Raw genomic sequence first — 21,780 nt, 5'->3', positions numbered from 1 at the left:
TCTTAACAGCCAGTCATAGTACCAGTCAGCTGTCTCAGAAATTAAAGACTACTTACAAGGCATCTACTAGCAAGGTATGAAACACACTGAACCTTTTAATTTCTCTGCAGTATTTACTTGCTAGCCTAAATTTGGCAGTGTTCTGTTAAGTGCTTTCTATTTGTAGATATGCTTAGCGAAGGCTAGCAAAATCGTTGGCGTCTGTTTTCCGCTCATCAGAATTGTTGCTTCAAAATAATGTAATGAACGCATCATAAAGGAAAGGAAAGGAGGTTTTCAGCAAGGGAGAGCTGTGACAGGGTTTTAAAAAACCCGTTAATAGAAGATAGAAACTAATAGCATTTTGATTGTGAGGAATTTTGTAGGAATAAAATGTAGTTAATTTAAACAGATGTTACATCCATTTCCCCCATGAATTTTACTAATTCGTGGACATCATTTTTGTTGTGGCCTCGTTCAAAATGTAGATTCATAGAACTGGATGCGTCTTCTGATTGCAGTTACCAGTGACCTGATTGATACAGTGGTACCTTGGGTCAAGTACGCTTCAGGTTAAGAACTCAGCTTAAGAACAGAAATCATGCTCTGGCGGCGCAGCGGCAGCAGGAGGTCCCATTAGCTAAAGTAGTGCTTCAGGTTAAGAACGGACCTCCGGAACGAATTAAGTACTTAACCCGAGGTACCACTGTACTTCGAATTACCACTCACATATCAATAGTGTGTTCTTGCCTCATGGAAGTATTACTCAGAAAGTCACATACAAACCTTTCATGCTGTTATTTTCCACAGGGCTTTCAAAATATATCGCTTTTTAGGTTCAAATGTAAACTTTTGGTGTCTGCTGTGAACAGAGCTAAATAAGTATTATAAAATCCTATGGTGGCAGTGTCAAATACAGGACCAGACACTTCACACTTTCCCAGTGTTGATCATTGAATTACATTGGGTTTGCTAACTGACTGGAAAGAGAGTAAAGAAGGCATGTCCCTATTTATTTATTTTGCTTTCTGGCTGGTTTCCAGAACAGCTAAGGTGAAGACCACTTTCCCACCTCATGTGTTGTTGTTGTTTTGTTTTTGTTTTTTTCCATAAACACAGTTTGGATTTGCTCAGCATTTCACCTTTCTAGGAAACTCAGAAAGCCATTGCAGTCTAGCAGGGGTTGTAGCTTATACTCACATCTCCACTGTTGGGTCTATGCTGAATGTTATCCAAACCATCGCTACTTAGAGAGGTGACCATACTGGGAATTAGAAAAGGACTTTGATTTCAAATTTGTAGCCCCCACCCCCACTTGGGATCGGGTCAGGAATGAGCTGAAGAAAGTGTGTGGAGCACTCTTCAGTTCAGAATACTTCAGGGTAGTTGTTTTTTTTTAGCTTACTTTTGATTCTACTCTTTAATGCACGCTTATTAGGAAAACACAGTCAATAGATTTAAAAATTGGTAATAGATCAGATATAATTTGAATGTGCAAACCTATGAGAAAATGCCAAGATGCTTAAATTTGATAATGTAGTGTTCATTTTCAGTTTAATTTTCATTTTTATTTGTCTTTCTACATAGTTCGCAATGCCAATATGAATGTGTGGGATGTCAATATCTCCTCCATTTTGCATTAATGTATTATTGATCTATTAAATATGAACAGCAGTTCACTTTCTTAAATAGTCATTAAAATAAAGACATTTACTATTGTGTGTGTTATAAATTGTTTTTCTTTTAAAGAAAGTGCTGAATACTTATCTCTTCTTACTTGCTATGTAGCGCTCAAATTCTTTCCCAGGCAAATCAGGTGGACCTCGCAACTTCAACGTGGGAAGCTGGGAAATATGGGGTGGAGACTCCTGGGTAACTGCTTTGCTTCCCAGTGTGCTAGTATGCATGCCCAGCTAAACAGTAGTGAGCGGTGGAACATGCAGAATGCCATCTTAACCAGTTTTCTTCTATGGATATCATATCTGTCAACTGTGCCCTCTTGGAGGACCTTGTGCCACCCATCCTTAATAATTTCTTGCTTTTGCTTTTGGATACTAATTGATGAGGTCAGAATCTGAAAACCAAAAGCAGCTTTCCCCTCATTACATTCCTTTGCTACATTTGATGAAGGTGTTGGTACCGGTCTGGATTAATACAGACTGATAAGTTCATTCCACTTAAAACAAACTAGGACATTACTTTCTTTATTAAACTGAATAAATTCGGTATAATTCTCCACACTGCTTTTCTTGGTTTTTAGGGGTTTTGTAGCAAGTGGGCAGGTGGGGAGCTTATCAAGTGTACTTAGGACTCAGCATACGCCATATTGCAGAGAATAAGTAGCAAAAAGACTGGTGTTTACTTTCTTATGTGACTACTATAAAGTAGAAGATGCTGCAGAAAATCTTGGGCTACTTAGTAAAGGACTAATTCAGGACTGCTGCAGCTGAAGATCCCATAGGAGTTGCAGCTAGAACTGCTCTTCACCTAATACTCCACATGATTCATTATTTTATTTTGCTCCCACCGCTATAGATGCCACCTCTGCCATAATCGGGATGGCTCAACCATTCCCTCTCTTGTCCCATCTGTCTGCATGAGTACCAAGCCCATTACTAACTGGCAGGCAGCTATAGTACATCCCATGCTACTAAACTGGAAGCCTGCCTAGCAACTGACTAACTTCGTAGAAGGTGCTCACATGTGCTGTGGCCTTGGGCCAGTTCTGCAGTGCTTGGGAGCTATATGTCCTGCTCCACTGACACCTGGGTGGGGCATACAGCAGCATCAGTAGTAAGAAATGATTGCTGATCAATACGCTGGGTGGTCTGGGAGAAGGAAACGGACATCTATGCTTGGAACATGATTGCCATGCATAACAGACATGGAAGCAAATGGGAATACATGTGCTTACTGAGGCTAGCAGCCGTTAGAACAACTGCTGGTGGCATGTACTATTGAGTAACAGGGTAGGTTTGCAGGAAAGCAAAGGGCAGAATCCTCAGACAAGGAGTATCAATTGGAGATAGACCCTACTCATTATATGAGGATCTGCAGTCATCCCAATACCAGGTTTTTGTTTCTTTCTTTTGGTTGTACTTCATTTTAATGGATCGGATTTGGAAATAAATTGCCTTTCTAGCTTAACATACTTTCCATATCAGTAATAGATTTGTAGAATTCTGTAGAGTAGGGCAGGAGGACTCTCCCAACTGAAATAAAGCAGCCAAAAAGGCAGGAAGAAATAATGTAAATGCCCCCCCCCCAAAATAACAAGCTGTGAGGTTATATATATGCTTGAGCACTTTTGCTTCTTAGAATTCAAAAGCGGTAGAATATTTAGTTTCCTCAGAAGTTTAAAGAACTTAAGAAATCTTCCGATAATTCATTTCCTTCGGTGAGGTGAGATGGGTGCAAGAGCCTAGTTGGACTCTTCCCCACTTCTTATTTAACAGTTGAGAGGTATCGGAGTCCTGTTGCTGTAATTCTACTGTTCCACTTCTCATGCGTAACTCCATTTTGTTTGAAGACATTTATTAAGTCTGACAACTGCATTTTAATACTGCCTTGAAAATTTTATGATTAATTCCACACTATGGTTCAAGTACTAATCTTTACCTAGTTCTGCAAGAATTAACCTGTTTCCTTTTCAATGCATCCATAGTAATTATTGCTTCTACTTGCTTTGAAACAATTCTGCTCATTAACCACTTAATTATGATTCCATCTAGGTCTCATTTCATCATTATAAAGATTAATAAAGAGGGGAAAATGGAATATTTTCACTACCCATAGCATTGCAGTCTTCTTTCTGTTTTCTTTTTCCTCTGAATTTAATTAAGTATATGGTTAGAACATCTTTTTCTTTTGTTTTTAAATCACTGAATAAGCCTAGGGCCTTATTTGTAATGCTGTAACAGAATTGGAAATAATTGAATCCACCCCCCCCCCATTTTGCTTACAAGATGGTACATGTTGCACCCAGGATTTTGGCTTAACTAGGCTCTGATTACCAAATACATTATATAACTACTTCTAATTTCAAGGCTGCTTCTGGAGGTCTTAAATCTTTTTAATTAAAAAGTTTAATATAGTAGCCTCCCATCATGCATTTTAATTCTTTTCCTGGCAACACTAAAACTTCCATTTTATACTGCTATGATCTGAAATAGTTCATAAGGCATATATAGGCTACATAATATGTAGTATATATACTTAGCTGATGGTAGGTTCCATCTGGCTTAGATATGGATAGAACTGGCTGCACTGTAAATTTCCTGTTGGGGAAAATGTGTGAGTGTAGCAATAAACAAATCTACAGTGATACCCTGGGTTACGTAAGTGATCCATTCCAGGTTGCGTAACGTAACGCGGGTGGGCGTATCACGAACACACACACACACACACACACACACAAACAAACAAAACGGAAGAAGCTCGATTTGAGCGCTTCTGCGGGTTGCGCGCGCTCCGGAAACACTTCCAGGTTTCGGGCATTTGCAACACGAATGTCCGCAACACGGGGTACGTAACCTGGGGTTCCACTGTATACTCAGAAGGGAGCTCACCTATTTGAATATACTATATCCCCAGTAAGGAGTCCAACTTTCCAAGTATACTGGATTAACTCACATGTTTTGAAACACTTGCTTGTCACGTTTTCTTTCTGTTTGAAAACAGCTCTTAGAAATGCACCTAAAAACATCGACCTAGTTTCCATGTAATGCTAAGCTAAACCATGGTTTGGTGCAACCGTGGAGGCTTCTTTTAAACATAGAAGATCCCAGAATGGTTCAGATAAACCCCCCACCCCCAAATAAAACAGAACTAGATCAAGCAACCCCCCACAAAAACCAGTCTAAATAATATAAACACATCCAAGCAGGTTAAATAATTCATGGGGGAGACTATGCAACATATAGTTGAAGCTATGTATCATAGGTGGGTGTATGATGCTCTTTGCTGTACTGTTGCTAGAAGCCTCTGTGCAGGTGTTGCATCCACAGTGTGAATGAGAAAAGGAGGTAGGCTGCACCAGGTGAGATGCTTCCCTTCTTAGCTTCCCTCTCCACCTCTCTCAGTGTTCTGACAGTGCAGTCAGTCTGCCTACCCTCCATGGGAAGCAAGTGCCCAAGACCACCACCACCACCACCTCCTCCTCCTCCTCCTCCTCCTCCTCCTCCTCCTCCCTAGGAGTGAACCACACCCTTGCCTGTTGATTTTGCTCCTGCTCCCAGCTTAATTCTGCACTACTCAGGCTGTATCCAGTTCTGGGAGCAACATTTTAAGGAGGGCACTGCCCAGAGCAGGAAGAACAGGATGGTGAGGGGGTCAGGAAACCCAAGTCCTATGAAATACTTTCTAGTTTAAAGCACTGGGTATGTTTTCTCCCAAAAGCTGACATCTTGAGTAGATATTGCTATTTATTTTGGAAAACCAAGCCATCAGCACTGCTTCCTATTCCTGCTTTGCAGCAGTTGTAGTTTGCTGGTGGGGAATATTAGAAGTATTATTGTAACATAAACCAACCTTTTTAGACATTAGAGATTTCAATCGGCATCATTGGATTTTCATTTAGGCTTTTATCTTCCGCCAAGGGTACTGAATGCCCTTATAACCTTTCACAAAATCATTAGTTTTAATGAGCATGGGTGCAAAAGTAGGGTCTGTAAGTACATCTCGCCATCAAACCCCAGAGTGCTATCCTTCACATCTCCTCTGCCACAGCCCCTTCATCAGCACCCCATTCCACCCCTAACTGCTCCATATAAGTTCCCTTCCCCATATGTCACTGAGGACCTTCCAAAGTCCTCTTGCTTGTCAAAGCAGCTGCCACTCCCTCCCATGCTGTCAGTCACATACTTGTCTTCTCCCATTCCTCTCCTCCTTAGCTGCAAACACAAGCAGACCTGCACATTTGACACACAACACACTCCTTGAAGCCTGCTCTGTGGGTTCAAATTAACTCCAGGAGAGTCTGATGCTGTGCTATGCAGGAGCAGCCATTGTACATTGGGGGCATTGCTTCCTGACTCTGAATTATGGTTCAGCAACTCATGTGAAAACAGTGGTTGAGGAGCTGCAGGCCACGCTAGGAACCTTTTAAAAGGGTATGACAAAAGTCCCTAGACCTCTGGTCCAAGACATATTTCTGTACTTCTTCTTTCTGTCTCCTGTGCCGCCTTCTACCTTTGACCTGAACTCCCAGCATTTACCAAAATCAAGACACACAATTGTGTGTTTTAGCACATAGCTCTTTCATTGATACAAATAGTACCAAAATTCTCTGCCCGCAGATTGGGGGTGGGTGGGGTGGTGAACTATTATTTCCTTTTTTCCTATTCACTGTTTTTTAATGTAGCAATTGAAATTCGAAAAGGGTTTTCTCCATCCCACCCCTCCCAAAAGGCATTTAATCAGAACAGGCAAGCAAGGGGATTCATCTCTGAACATTACCGGTAGTTGCTTCCCACCCAATTTTCCTTTTTTGTTTTGTTTCTTGGAAAGAATGTTTTCCCTTGTGTTGTCAATTTTCCTTTTTTGTTTTGTTTCTTGGAAAGAATGTTTCATTAACATGCAAAAGGAACTGGGCTGTGCTTCCAGGTTAATTGTTATTTCCAGTGTACTGTTAAAACTAGCTGATTTACCTATTTATTTTGCCATTTCAAATGGCTCTTAGCTTTAGATCTTTACACAGCTCTTTCCTTCTCCCGCACCTTACCCATTTTTTAGCCAGCTGAATTTAAGAAACAGACTTGTATGGCATTTACAAAACGTAGACGGAAGAAAAGCTAAGTGCTCCTCAGATTATACCGACCTGTTTATCAGGAGAGATGAAAGGAAAATCTGAGAGTTTGCTGCATTATGACCTCCTAAAATGCTTACACTGGGCCAAATTCTGCTCTGGCGCGCGCAGTTCAGTGTCCTGATTTGACACAGGACAAATTTGGTCCCATTATTTTTTAGGAGAGAACGTCCTAGAGCTTGTGCATCCATAAAATGTGCTACAGTTAAATGTATTAATGGCTTTTATGTTGTGCATTTGTGAGCGGGATAGTAAACAATTGTACATCTCTTCTTTTCTCATATCTGCTCTTGCTCTCCTTAGATTGTATCTAGTTTCAAAACTACGACGTCTAGAGCCATTTGCCAGCTGGTGAAAGAGTATATTGGTCATCGGGATGGGATTTGGGATGTCAGTGTCACGAAAACTCAGCCATTGGTGCTGGGGACAGCATCTGCTGGTAATACTCTTTATTTTTTGTCTCCATTGCTATTTATGAGGGTGTACTATCTTAAAGGGCGTACTAAACCAAATATGGCCAACTAATGACCCATGGGTGGCTTCAGATCCTGCCCCATATTTAGACCCTTAGCCCTGCCTATATCAGATGCAAAACAGTTTGTTTGTGATTCAGAGGGTTGCCTATTGGATTCTTCAGTGAGTGGGACCAGATCTTCTCCAACCAAGCTACACATGTGGAGAAACTCTCACCACCACCCTAGCTTTGCTCCCCTCCCCCCCCAAAGACTGAAGGAGACTGCTCTCAATACTCTAAACCAGTGTTTCCCAAACTTGGATCTCCAGCTGTTTTTGGACTACAATTCCCAGCATCCCTGACCACTGCTCCTGCTAGCTAGGAATGATGGGAGTTGTAGTCCAAAAACAGCTGGAGACCCAAGTTTGGGAAACACTGTTACAAATCAAAGCATGCTTTCAGACTAGCATTTGACTTGTGTGTTAATAAAATCCTAGATATGGCTCCATTATGGTTTTTATCTCAATTTTTTGTTGCATTTATACTTTCTTGTTTTGCTATTCATCTCTCTTAAGTGCGGTTTTACTGAGAACATTTACATAAAAAGTAAAGGTAGCTGCTTTGCCCTCTTTTTAAAATCTGTATTTATTTTACATTCTGACATCCCACTTTTCTTCCATCATGCAACCCAGGGTAGCAAGCAGCGTTGTTCCCAGGAGGTCTCCCATCCAGGCCCTAACCAGACTCAGACCTGCTTAGCTTCAGCAAGGTGGTGGCCTCAAGTGACTTCAAGTCATACCCTGGGACAGTATCTTTATTAGGCTAAGCAAATTGCCACAAAAATAGTGTACCCCAGGCTTTAAGAGGGAACAGTAGGAAGAGGTGGTGGATGTCTAAATAATAATAATAATAATAATAATAATAATAATAATAATAATAATAATAACAACTTTTATTTATACCCTGCCCTTCCCCGCCAAACCGGGCTCATGCAGATGCTATGCATGTGTCATGTTTCCTCTTGTTACATTCTCTTCTTTTTTCCCTTTCAGGTTTATCTTTCACCTGCTTTTCTTTCCCTACCCACTAATGACCCCAAAACCAAACTTTACAAATATGACCTAATTTCTGTTATCCGTTTTAAGACTTATCTGTGCTTCCATTGCTGAAAGATAATCCTGCTAAGGATACTTCTTGTATTGGGCCTAGTGGTAATCCCATAGAATTTGAAATATGCTGGCAGCTATTTGAGCCAAGGGCCGTAAATATGAATATAATGGCAATATAACTTTTTATCTTTGAAAGAGAGGATAAATGAGGAGTCTGAGATACGCTAGCACCATCTGCTGGACATCAAAGAGAGCAGAGAAATTGGAGACCTGCACTTGGTCAAGAAAGTGCAGCTAACTTCCTCACCAACACCTCCAAATTCACTAAGGCTGCTTCAGACATGCATGCTCATCGCCTGATGACTGCAGAATTGGGTGGTGGTTCAGGCCTTTCTCACTTGTTCAGGCCTTTCTCACCAGTCCCCATGAGCAGGGGGGAAATGCCCCCTTCCTCTTCCACATGCCGTCTTTACCATACTTGCAGTCTTCTAGTGTCCCAGACATTGGGGAATGAACATCTGCAGCAGGGATCCTGCTGTACTTGAGAAGGCTTTCTGTGTAATTGGAAACCCCGAGTAGGGCTTTTCATGTGTGAATAAGCCATCATAGGTAGAATAGCACAGGGAAGTTAGGACGCTTCAAAACCAATGTTTTTCTGTGCAACCAGTAGGCATTCTGCTGTGAGTATTGAGGCAAGGAGAAATCAAATAATGGGCATGCATGTGTGAACGAGCCTGAACTACAAACTGCCTCCATTCACTGTAGAAGTTTTCTTCCTGCTGAGAGCCACAGAAATAGGACTCCCCTGAAATGCATTTTCTCTGACTTACAACTGAACTTCCAACTCCCTTTGTTGTCAAGCTCAACATACAGGGGCATACTTTGCCAGCACATGTCTCACTGGTAGCTGTATGCTTTGTTACCTGTCACTATAATTCTGCAGGCCTCCATTGCCTAAATTAAAGCATTTTTCTTTCATTTTCCTTCCTTTTTAATTCTGACAGATCACACTGCTTTGCTTTGGAGCATAGAAACAGGGAAGTGCCTTGTGAAATATGGTGGGCATGCTGGATCAGGTGAGATTAAATCCCGGTTGTTGAACAGGAATGTCAGAAAAATAACTTTATGTATGATCTCTTCCTGCAATAGCATGTATTTATGTATAGTTTTAGTATGCAAAAGCCACTGGGTTGAATCCATTTGTTCCCTTCTGCGAACTGAAATAGTTCTTCAATTTGCAGAAAAGTGTTTTGTATGGCAGAAGCTTCCACCAATTCCCCCTTTCCCCATTATATTTCTTTGTGCCACCTTTCACCATATTCTGTAGGCTTTCTCATCCCCCCCAAAGGAGATATTTTTGGGGAGAAGGATGAGGAACATTTCCTCCTCTTTCATTGGTGAATGTGTCCCTTTGATGAACATAAGTGCACAGTGGGATTCAACCTAGTTTCTTTAGATGGTTTGAGTCAAAGAGAAGCATATTGATAGTCAAAGGAAAAACTTGAAATGCAGTGGTTATAATTTGAACATTTCCATAAAATGCAATGGAGCAAGCAAGAAATAACAATATAAATGTTTGGTTGCTAAACGTGCTTTCAGATTTCAAACTTGATAGTTGTTATGTAACTGTTTTGAAATTCTCACGAAGATCAGATTCATTTTACTCATTACACAGACTGAGATGGTAGAATTCTGAACAGTACCACTTCAGAATACAAGTGGGATACATCAGGTTTCTGCAGGCTCCATGTAAAAAGGTCACTGCTTGTAGTGAGCTAGTGCACTCAGTCTATTTCCATTGATGTGCTAGCTAAATTTGATATGGGGAGTTCTTTTTTGTTTTGTTTTGCATTTTTGCATGGGGGATCATTTCTCCTCTCCTTCCCTCGCAGTGTAAAGCAGAAAAATCTGGAATTGTGCTAACTCAATTTGCATAGTTTGTAGAATAACTTACTGGATCCCACAAGCACCATTCCTCTTGCTGGAAGACTTTGCTCTGGAATTTTCTACAAGAACACCCCCCCCCCTTAGCCCTCTTGATTTTGGGGATATCACTAGAATCACCAGAGTTCTATCTTTAAGTTATTCCTCACCCCACAATGACACTAGACACTGATCAAACTGCAAGCATATGTTTTAACTCCTAGGTTTGGAAATGACTAAATTACATCCCAGCCCTCCCACAAACTACTGAACAGATCTTAAATCACAGTGGAGGTCCAGATGTTCCCCCTGCCCCTAAGTTTAGCTACATGTACAGTGTGGCCTTCCTGTGGATTGTTTGGCCATAATAATTGTGGTGTTGTTTTTCTTAAAAACAGTAAATTCCATAAAGTTTCATCCGACGGAACAAGTGGCTCTTACAGGTATGTAATTATTTTGGGCTTACAGAATACCGTATTTTCCGGCGTATAAGACGACTGGGCGTATACGACGACCCCCAACTTTCCCAGTTAAAATATAGTGTTTGAGATATATTCGACCGCAGATTCTCCACCCAGCGTATAAGTCGACCCCCGACTTTTGAGAAGATTTTCCTGGATTAAAAAGTAGTCTTATACGCCAGAATATACAGTAATATTCACAATACACTTAGGAATGAATGGTCGTTTGCCACTTGCTTCATGTGTGCGTTTGCTGATTACCTCTGTCAGGTTATTACTGTGTAGGAAGCTGCCTTATACCAAGTCAGACTATTAACATCTTAAGGGCAGCCCTGTTGGATAACACTAAAGGCCTATTTAACCCAGTAGCTTGTTCCCACAAGCAGGGCATGAGGACAATAGCCCTTTCCACTGCTTGTGATTTTGTAGGTAGCATATGGCTATCATGACTATTAGCCATTGATGGCCTTGTCCTCCATGAATTTGTCTATTCCCCTTTAAAGCCATCTAACTTGGTGGCTGTCACCATGTCTCGTTGCAGCAAATCCCACAGTTTTGCTTTGTGCCATGTGAAGATGTACTGTCTTTACCAAATCCCCGCTCAATTCCGCTTCATCAGTTCACCTAACTCATTGTTGTCTACTGTGCATGGAATATCATTGGCTCTCTGGGTTCTTTCCCCATCCTGCTTTGAGATGCCTGATATTGAACCTGGGAATAAAAATGTGTGCTCAACCTCTGAGCATCTTCTCTAGAGCATTCTGTTGTCCTGACTTACTTATCTTAACAAGGTTTCTTTGGCCATGCTCTATTTAAATATGCCTGTATGTAAGAGATGGGGGTGCTTGCACTTTTATCTGTTGACTTAAAGGTAATTAACTTTGGGGTCAAAGAGGAATAGGCTGCAGAATTTTTAAAATTCTGTAATCTGTGTGTATTATAGGCATTTACAGGTCATCCTGTACCCTACCTCCTAAGGAGTGATGCAATTTTTTTTTGGCCACATAGACGGCATAAAATTGTTTGCAGTGCCATTAAGGAGGGAGGGAAAGGGTTTTGGAAGCTTTCCTGAACTTGCACACACGTTAAAACTTGCATTGGAATGCAGCAGCAAGGAAGACTGATACTGAGGAGGGGGTGAATGTTTGTTTGTTTATATAAAACTTGTATAGCTTCTTTAACTGTAAATAAAACCTCCAAGTGGTTCACCCAAAAATCCTCTCAATAAGTGCAAATTATTTATATGTATGACTAGATGTTAAAATGTGTGTGTGCATGTGTAAATTGAACATGTTGGCTTCATTCTCTTTGCTTAATTGAACATCGTGTAGTCCCCAAATAATGAAACATTTAATTTAGGCTGAATGTTAACTAAGTGGTCAGCAGCAGTATTTGTTCAAAAGTCCGTATTATTTATGCATAAGTAACTTAGGCATTTGAGTCAAAATGGTAAAAATGCAATTACCTTAATACTGATCCTCTTTGGCTTGAAGCAGTGAGAATAAGTTCAAGTTCTCCCACCTCTTACCTGGGTTCCTCAAACACCATTTGGCCATGATGTGCAAACCAGCAAATTATAGTTTGAGCAAGCCAGTTTTGTAAACTAGGATCAAACCATCGTTTGAAACTTCAGTTTGGAGAGATTGCTTAAAACTATTTGCCTGTTCATACTTTATGGTAAATCGTGATTTGCAGAAACAAAGATGTTTTGCATCAAGGACTGCAGAAAAGGAAAGGGGACTGGTGGGACAGGAAGCACTCCAACTCACAACTTGTTCCAAATCCTCTGTACCATAGTTTAGAGGATCAGGTGTGTGACATCTGAATTATCTACTATATTTCCATATTCTTTCAACTTTCTCTGCAGCTTCAGGAGATCAGACAGCTCATATCTGGAGGTACATGGTGCAGTTGCCTACACCTCAGCCTACCGCAGACTGTAATGTAAGTGATTTAACTCCAATTTGATGCTGAATGTTGAAGAAAAGTTTTATGCTGCTTTTTAAAACTTTGCAATAGTATATTAACCTATTTGAGAATATGCACCTTTTAAAACAATTTGTGATTATTCCGCCCCCCCCCCAACTTAGCATTTTGCTGATTACATTTTTCATTGCTGCTACATGTTTTTGGTGCGCCATTGTCTAGGTGGACTGTGTCATAAAGTCCTTCAGCCTCACCCTGCAGCTCTGCTCAGGTGGCTGTTAATTGATAGCTTCAGTGGAAGCTAGTTGGTATGTTATCTCTGCCATTAGACACTCATCATTAACACTACTAACAGGCACTGTTGATAATGCTTCCTTAGCATTCACAGCCACTCTGTAGTTCATCCACCAGCTATGTTGCTTGCAGTCAGTTCCTCATGCAACAGAGGGGGACATGCCCATCACTATACTACTGCAGGGCATGACTGTATGGAAACACTGTTTAATCAAGATTTGCATAAGATCTTTAAGGAAAATATGTTAACATTGGGAGGGCCACAGTTTCCTCATACCTACTTCAGAATACATTATTAAAAAAAACCCTACTGCTGATGTGCAAATTTATCTCAAAAGGCCCAATACAAATTTACAATCTGAAAATGCAATCACAAGAGAGAATATTTTCATTTATTTACATGGAAGTAAATATCACTCCAACCTAGCAGTTCAAAAGCATGTCAAAGTGCAAGTAGATAAATAGGTACCGCTCTGGCGGGAAGGTAAACGGTGTTTCCGTGTGCTGCTCTGGTTTCACCAGAAGCAGCTTAGCCCTGCTGGCCACATGACCTGGAAAAACTGTCTGTGGACAAACGTCTGCTTCTTCGGCCAGTAAAGCAAGATGAGCGCCGCAACCCCAGAGTCGTTCGCGACTGGACTTAACTAACTGTCAGGGGTTCTTTATATTTACCTTTAAATATCACTCAGCATTAAACTTTATTTCCTATATTCCATGTCTTCTTCAAATATCTCCTTTGTTGCTGAGACTATGCCAATAGGGACACTCTCAACAGCTCGGCTGTCCTTTGCCTCATGGAATCTGACTCACTAGCTCTCTCCCAGATTACCTGCTTTGGGCATTATATTGCACAGTGGGAAATCCGATAGCAGAAACCCTTGTGTTTGTGATGGATTAACTCCGCATTAAGGATCATGGAAACCACATTCAACTTGGGCAGTTTTAATACATGTTAAATATTTTCAAAATTAACAGCAAATGTCTGGAGAAGATGAAGTTGAGTTCTCTGATAAAGATGAACCTGAAGGAGATGGAGATGGTTCTAGTGATTGTCCCACCATCCGGGCTCCTTTAACTTTCCTAAAAAGCCACCAAGGTGTAGTCATAGCAGCTGATTGGCTAGTTGGAGGGAAGCAAGCTGTGACAGCTTCATGGGATAGAACAGCAAACCTGTATGATGTGGAGACATCTGAACTGGTGCACTCTCTGACAGGTACCTCTTTGTGTGGAAGTTCCATTTTTGCTCGTTTGTTTCATAGGCTGATTGTGGGTTCTAGGCTGCCACTGTTAACGTGGCACTTAGAAATTCAAACTTATTGGCAAGGAAGAATAACTCCCATTGCTTATTATGGATGTGAGATTCCTCTATGCTCTGTGACGCCCCGTTTCTTCTTTGAACTTCTGTGTTTCTCTTCTCCCAAAGGGTCAGTGTGCAATCTGAAAACAGACTCCCGGGGGGGGGGGAGTAGAATATATTTCCAGCACTTTAACTGTTTACAAAGGGGTTCCTTTTCTGTTGTGATTGGGCAGTTTAGTTGCCTTTAATAACAGATATGTGAAGCAGAAATGGCCAGCTTGTTGCTTTATTCATACAAAATTTATATCAGTTAATTTTTTTAAATGAGATCTTTGTCACAAAACATGGGCCAATATGGCCATTCTGTTTATGTAGCTTTCTCCTATAGCTATTTTCCACCTGCTGTACTGGCCACAGAAGCTTAATATTTCATGGATTGTCATCAGATGTGCAATCAAAGCCTTCAATTAATAAGAAATTAAACATGTGTACTGTGGTTATGATTATTGGACCAGTTTCTGCCCAATGAAGAGTTTTGTGGAATTTGGTTCAGTTTTAATTAAAAGGTTCTTTCCTACATATGGTCATATTTCCAAGTTACCTAGGTGGTTTTTTTCACCACTTTCACCCTATAGAGCATTGACATCTAAATTGTTTTTCCTAAACTATTTTGTGTCTGTAGGCACTGGGCGTGGTATAACTTGTGTGCAAGCTATAATGTGGCAGTTGTATGTTAATTAGTAGGAGATTAAACTGCAGTGTGTATCTAAAGTAGAGGGATAAACTAGATTATTTGTGGCTCCTTGCAGCCCTGTGATTTTGCAGTTCTAAGCATAGGCCTTGAATTTTATATTCAGTCAATGTGAACAGCTGCTGCAAGTCAGCTTTGACAACAATTTGTCTAAGCCGCAAAGAACTCAACGTGCAAAGAGTAGACCAACTTCTCTGACATTTCTGGTCACAGCTTTCCAATAAAATGGGCAAGTGAGTCAGGCACTACTTTAGGTGCAGAATTTTCTAGTGCATCTGCCTCAAACATGAACCCTGCACTTTTGAAGAAGGCACACCAAGATAGTTTAGCAGGTTGTTGGCCAGGTGATATTTCCCCTTTCAGAGTACCTTCCTTGCCCGTCTTATCTCTGCATGGTTAATCAAAGTCAGGCTGTCTATTTTTGTTTTGGTGCTTAGCAGGTCTTTGTAGAGTACCGGTAATCTGTATTCAGTATTGCCGAGGGGAATGGTAAAATGTTGGATCTATATACTCTTAAATGCATTCCTTTATATTAGTGATGATGGCCCAGGAATCTGGGGTAGGTAGTAAAATTCTAACCCACCTTTTTGCCACCAAAGCATAAGAATTGTGTGTCTGATGTTTTTTCCTCCCCAGTGTTTGTGGAATTGAAAGGTCTTGCTTGCATTCTCAATGCCTTAATATTTTCATCTGTGGTTGTAGGACACGACCAAGAACTTACACATTGTTGCACGCATCCCACCCAGCGTCTTGTGGTGACCTCATCACGAGACACGACTTTCCGTCTGTGGGATTTCAGAGACCCTTCTATCCATTCTGTGAATGTCTTTCAGGGCCATACAGAGTAAGTGACAGCAGTTTCTTAAAGTTTTTAAGCGGGAGGCTGGTTGCATTGGGCTACTTGTACAAGATACTTACTTTCTTTTTTATAATAATAATAATTATTATTATTTTTCCAAATTATTTTAAATCGAACCAAATTACTTTAATGCAGTTTCTTAAAATCAGGTTTTCCTCTCCTGTTGCAAACATATATCTATCATTTCCTCCCATAGCTGCATCAATTCTTTTTCAGCATCCAGTTGTCATCCTTCACTTGCCGTTAAGCCATTCTTCCAGCTGACTGCTTTTTCTTCCTTACAAACAGCACCTCTGTTATGTCTTATAAATATAAAATCCAGTTCATGTGTGTAGTCCTTCATATATATTTTTGTTCCAGACCTGGTCTGCTGAGAGAGTTACTATCTTCCATTGTTCAGTTCTTTGCAGTGTTTATCTGAATGAACTTGTGCCAAATACTTTCAGACCTCTTCAGGTTTTAACAGTAATCATTTCGATATGTTCTCTTATCAAAATTCTTTTCTCCCACCCCAATTAAAACTTTGTTATTGCCAAGGAGAATTAAGATAAGATACCCATCTTATTGCAGAGAATGAGACTTCAAGAGGCTGCATTAAAATACTGTAGCTATGCTGCATTATGGAAAAGGGTCAGCACCATTAGACAATGGGCTGGTTTTCCAACAGCAGCCCCCATCACACATTGAAGGCTGCTGGAAAAGTCCTGCCACCCTAGGACAGGTGTGAGGAACCTGCGGCCATCTCCATTGGGGGATGCTGGAGCAGCCCTGTTGTTCTAGCGCAGAGCTTGGGAACCTGTGGCTCTTCAGATGTTGTTGGACTGTGACTCTTAATAGTTTCAGCCAGTATGGCCTGTGGTCATGGACAGTTGCAGTTGCAGATGAACAACATCTGGAGGTCCACAGGTTTTCCATTCCTGTCCTAGGGCTCGTCCAGTGTTATAGCAGGAGGATTTAACAGAAGGTTTAGTAGAGACTAGGGATCCTCATATGATCTTGTTTCAAGTATTTATATTCTGCTTTTAATGTAAAAAGATTGCATAGCAGTTTACAAAACAAAATACAGTATATAAAACATCAAGATCAACAAAATAGGATTCTGCTCAATATAATCCCCCTCACTCAATCCCAGACCTGTGCGGTAGCAGGGATTTCTGGACTCCTTTAAAGGTCAAATCGTGTTTTCCTAGGTCAGCTGCCATAATCTGCTGATGGGTGCTTATCCCTGGATTTTGGCAACGGGGACAGAACTACATGAGTCTACTCAATTTCCGAGGGATAGTGTGGCAATCTTAATGTTGCAGTGTGTGCTGCGACTTGGGTCCAGGTTACCATGTAGCAAGCCGTCATAAGCATATTTTTGAAGATCATAATGATCCTCCCCAGATTTTTTAAAAAAGGAAAGTGTTGGAACCGCTCAAATTTCAGCTGGAAGATACTATTAAAACAAGGAGCACATGGTATGCAAAAGCCTTGCAATAATTATTCACAGTAGTAGCAACAAAGGATTGAGGTTAAATGTCAGGTGAGTTGCCAGGGCTCACTTACAATGGGGTGGTTGGCAGGAAGACTAGAAGTAAAGGCAGTAGAATCACATGCCCTGCAGTGTTCTTCGAAGTCCATGAAGGAGGTAACATTCAGAAGCCATAAACCTTAGAAGTTTGGGATCCACCCATTGACTCTCAGCATGCCACAGGTCAGCACAAGTAATTGACTAATCTTATGTCCTGCTTTTCCTTTAGAGAGTTCAGATGAGCTTGCCTGGGTCTCCCACTGGTCTTCTATACAGGCACTGTACAAGTTGTACAAGCAAGAATATTACTTTGTGCAGGCTGCCTTAAAGAACTGGTGCTGAAAGTTCTACAGTAATTACCTTTTTGATTTTAGGCTCAATTCAAAGGGCTGTTTTTGACCCTACAGAGCTTAGATCATGTGGGAATTAAACTCTAGTTTCCATTTGGAGAGTATGCCGAAGACAGCCCTGGGTTGTTTGACCCTTTAACAAGTTCTATTTTTCTCTCCCATAAAAACTACACTCGTCTTTTAAAGTGTGCTTGCAGTTGCAGATTAAATGCACAGGGCAGGTGGATGTTTCTCAAGTTGCTCTGACTGTTAAGACTGTTCTCTTAACTGCCATAACTGTTCCAACTGCCATCACTGCCACAGAGTGTATGACAGCTCTTGCAATTTACCCTTTACATGTGCATTTTGGATGCTAACATCCCACAGATCATGCCTCTCGGAAGGAAGCTTCCTCCTGTATATCCCCACCCCACATATCTTAAGATTGTCCAGATAAATTCTCTCTGCAGTCCAAACTTCTTGGTGGTGGTGCCCAACATACCTTCCCAGGAAGTTTCACCAACTCCCCTGCCGTAATGACCTTCAAGTGACAGGTGTGTTGCATTGGGCGAAATGCCCTTCTTCTGAGCTACACCAATAAAACTCAGAGACTTGAGAGGAGCTTGGAGTCAATTTTGTTTTCTTTATTGCAAAGCAATAAGGGTTACAGTCAAATCTTTTCGCAAACCTGTAACCCTGCCAAAAGGTCTGGGCAGGGGTATTTATAACATTTCAGACAAAGGAGTTCAATTTAACCAATTATATTTCATTACCTCATTTTAATTTAGTACACATGTACATTACCTAATTTAATACGCATGCGCAATAAGCATTGCTAAATAAACCTTGATTCTCAGAGATTGTTACATTCTGTTAGTGTGCAATGCATGGGAACCTATGTTACGTGTAGCCATTTTCATTTATCAATTTATATTCTAGCTTATGAATGCGTCTTTATGATTGATTGAATGTTTGCTTGTTCTTCTATCTCGGTGTGAGACAGCATCTTGCCAAAATCATTGGTTCCTTAAAGCAGCAGGTTACCATAATTCTCTATTAGAAGCATATTCAAAGATTTATAGGGGTTCACATTATCACATTTTTATCACATCACAATAAGGGTTACAGTCAAATCTTTTCGCAAACCTGTAACCCTGCCAAAAGGTCTGGGCAGGGGTATTTATAACATTTCAGACAAAGGAGTTCAATTTAACCAATTATATTTCATTACCTCATTTTAATTTAGTACACATGTACGTTACCTAATTTAATACGCATGCGCAATAAGCATTGCTAAATAAACCTTGATTCTCAGAGATTGTTACATTCTGTTAGTGTGCAATGCATGGGAACCTATGTTACGTGTAGCCATTTTCATTTATCAATTTATATTCTAGCTTATGAATGCGTCTTTATGATTGATTGAATGTTTGCTTGTTCTTCTATCTCGGTGTGAGACAGCATCTTGCCAAAATCATTGGTTCCTTAAAGCAGCAGGTTACCATAATTCTCTATTAGAAGCATATTCAAAGATTTATAGGGGTTCACATTATCACATTTTTATGGCCCTTTGGGCCACTGCCACAGGTGGACACATCGTTTCAATAAGCTTTTAGCTGAACTGGGCTATGCGCTAGAGTCCTATATCCCTGTTAATTGTTTTTATTTTGTACATGATATATAATTGCATGTCCCTGTAAACTGTCAGCCTTGCTGCAGAATGGCATTTAAGCTTACTGAATAATAATAAATAGTTTAAGGAATGAGAGGTATCAACATTTCTAGGCATCTGCTTTAGCTGAAAAGGCTAGGTTTCCCCCCCAACTGTAGTTTTTAGTGCTACTTAAATTAAAAAGCTGCTTTGTTAGCACTGTAATTAGCTCTGTAATTACCTTTCGGACAAATTGAATTCCATAATGGCAACTTTTGACATCAAGAAATAGAGGTGAACGCATTAAAAACAAACCCTTTCTCTCATAATTTTCTGTCTATTACCAGTCTATTAGCATCCCACAAGTGTGCTAGAATTTCCTAGCAGGTCTAGCCGTAAGTAAGGAGCACTGCAGATCTCCATGTGCATAATTTCTTTCTTTTTTTTCTTTAGTTAGCTATCATCTGGCCAATGTGGATTTTTGCTTGTAGTGAGGGAGGCATCCACTGAGGGTTTTCTGGGCAGTTAGCCTTGCTCAATGCCGAACATGCAACCCACAAGTTAGTGGTACAGTGGTTATCTGTAAAGTGGAGTTTGGGATAGTCAAAACATAGCATTGGCCCTTATATTTGGAAGGTCCGCCTGGGGTCAGTTTATTGCTTGACACTTTGGCAAGGGTCACCGTGAGTATTGGGAAGGAGGATCACATCCTTGGTGTCAATGAAATGTCCCTTGTGCTCTGAGGTAGCTGGGGGTCTTGCACATCAAACCATTCTTTAGTACACTATAGACAATGTTGTTGATTGAGACCAGCATATGGTCCCGGAAGACTCCTTAACAGAACCTTAAGAACCTACAGAGAGTTGTCTTCTTTACCTTGATTCTTCAGACCAGGTCTACCTTTGGTGAAGTTCTAGGGAGCATGGACTTGATCAGAAGACCATTGAAGACCTAGCCTCCTCACCTGAAAGAACCAACAGTGGTTAGGGCATCTTCCTGAACTTGTGACAAGGATTCTAAAGCTCTGTTTCATTGTAAACATAGTTTTCCAGTTTTTGTGGCTTCTAAGGGGAATTCCTGTGTAAAACATAATTGAGAATACTCAATAAAAAAGGTGTTAGTATGTTAAGAGGTTGATAGGATTCCTGCATTGCAGGGGGTTGGACTAGATGACCCTCAGCATCCCTTCCAACTACACAATTCTATAATTGTGTTAATACTTCCATTAGTAGAAATGAAGTTTTATGCTAACAAGTGTCTTTGCGCCTAACTTTCAAATTTATCAAAAGTTCTCCACCTCTCTTACAACTGCCTACTTATGTTGCCTACTTTAGCTTTCTGTGCTGTGAACACTATTAATGTCAGTGCTTTAAACTTTCTGCCTAGGATATTCTACATGGCTTAGGAGAGGGACTGTGATCGGTGCCCCAAAACTGTTCTCTCCCCCCTGCACCGATCAGATGAAATTCCTACTTGAAAAGCACAGCTTGTTGCATTTTTTGAGCTAGTAACATCAAAATTCCCTCCAGTGATTCCAGTAAAGTGGAAGCTACTGACAAAACAATTTGTATTGTATGCATGATCAAGATACTAGATGTATACAGGACAAACACTTTTCATGGATTGGCAGCCTAGCAGTATTTGGTATAACCTGAAGGAATAGTTTGACAGTAACTTTAGTGATCATCTATCTTTAAAGAACGTTCTTCCATTTTGTTCGTGGCTGTCTGCTTCTTTACCCACTATATCAACGAATTAGGAATTTACCTTTAAACAGGGAGTAGTCATGTTAGTCCACAAGCGAAAAGTCCTACACCATCCTCATGATTCAGATATACAGCCTCATGTATATCTATCTCTTCATCTGTTATCACTTGATGGTGTACAGCTCAGTGTGTACATAGGCGCTCTGAAAAACTTTTGTAACTAGATTTAGCTCTTCAGGTCAGGAAGACCTTCAGTGGAAATAAACACTAGATTGCCTAGTTCAGTTATCTCCCCCCATGATGGCTGGAGCATGTACACTTGAGGCTTGCTCTCATCCCAGGCAGAATCCAGGGTCAAGTAACAACTGAGCTGGCTGATATTTACGTGCTGCATGGTAGTTGACTCACACCCAAAGATGCTCTATAGAAGACAGGTTTATAAGTTTTCTTTGAGCCTCTCCAGGGTGCAATAATACGGCACATTCAATAGGTCTCTATTTTCAAATTAAATTTATGAAATTAGTTGTAACTCTTTTTAAAGATTTTATAATGAAGGAACACCCTTTTGATTAAAGATGCATCTCTTGATTCTAAAAGGATAGTTCCGTTAGATAGTATAGGTCTTATCGGTTTTTACATATATTGGATATATCTATATCTATAATTGATTAAATCCCTTCCGTATACAGCCTTGCTGTAGAATGGCATTTAAGCTTACTGAAT

At 40.6% G+C, this 21,780-nt stretch overlaps 1 protein-coding gene across 6 annotated transcripts in view; it reads left to right on the top strand.

Moving 5' to 3' along the window:
* The window catches only part of WDR37 (WD repeat domain 37), a 50,764-nt gene that overhangs the window by 15,047 nt on the left and 13,937 nt on the right, over positions 1–21,780 (top strand). For 4 of the 6 annotated variants that reach the window (XM_033165737.1, XM_033165732.1, XM_033165734.1 and 1 more), the window contains 8 exons: positions 10–74; positions 1,768–1,851; positions 7,088–7,223; positions 9,352–9,423; positions 10,669–10,713; positions 12,599–12,675; positions 13,927–14,164; positions 15,702–15,843. In XM_033165737.1, the coding sequence (XP_033021628.1) occupies positions 10–74; positions 1,768–1,851; positions 7,088–7,223; positions 9,352–9,423; positions 10,669–10,713; positions 12,599–12,675; positions 13,927–14,164; positions 15,702–15,843 (859 nt within the window). The remainder of the gene's footprint in view (positions 1–9; positions 75–1,767; positions 1,852–7,087; positions 7,224–9,351; positions 9,424–10,668; positions 10,714–12,598; positions 12,676–13,926; positions 14,165–15,701; positions 15,844–21,780) is intronic. The other 2 variants (XM_033165738.1, XM_033165736.1) reach the window with 1 other exon arrangement.

Source organism: Lacerta agilis, chromosome 12 (genome assembly GCF_009819535.1).
Source record: "Lacerta agilis isolate rLacAgi1 chromosome 12, rLacAgi1.pri, whole genome shotgun sequence".
Lineage (NCBI taxonomy): Eukaryota > Metazoa > Chordata > Lepidosauria > Squamata > Lacertidae > Lacerta > Lacerta agilis.
Note: the sequence above shows the minus strand (reverse complement) of the source record. Positions and strands in the feature narration are given on the sequence as shown.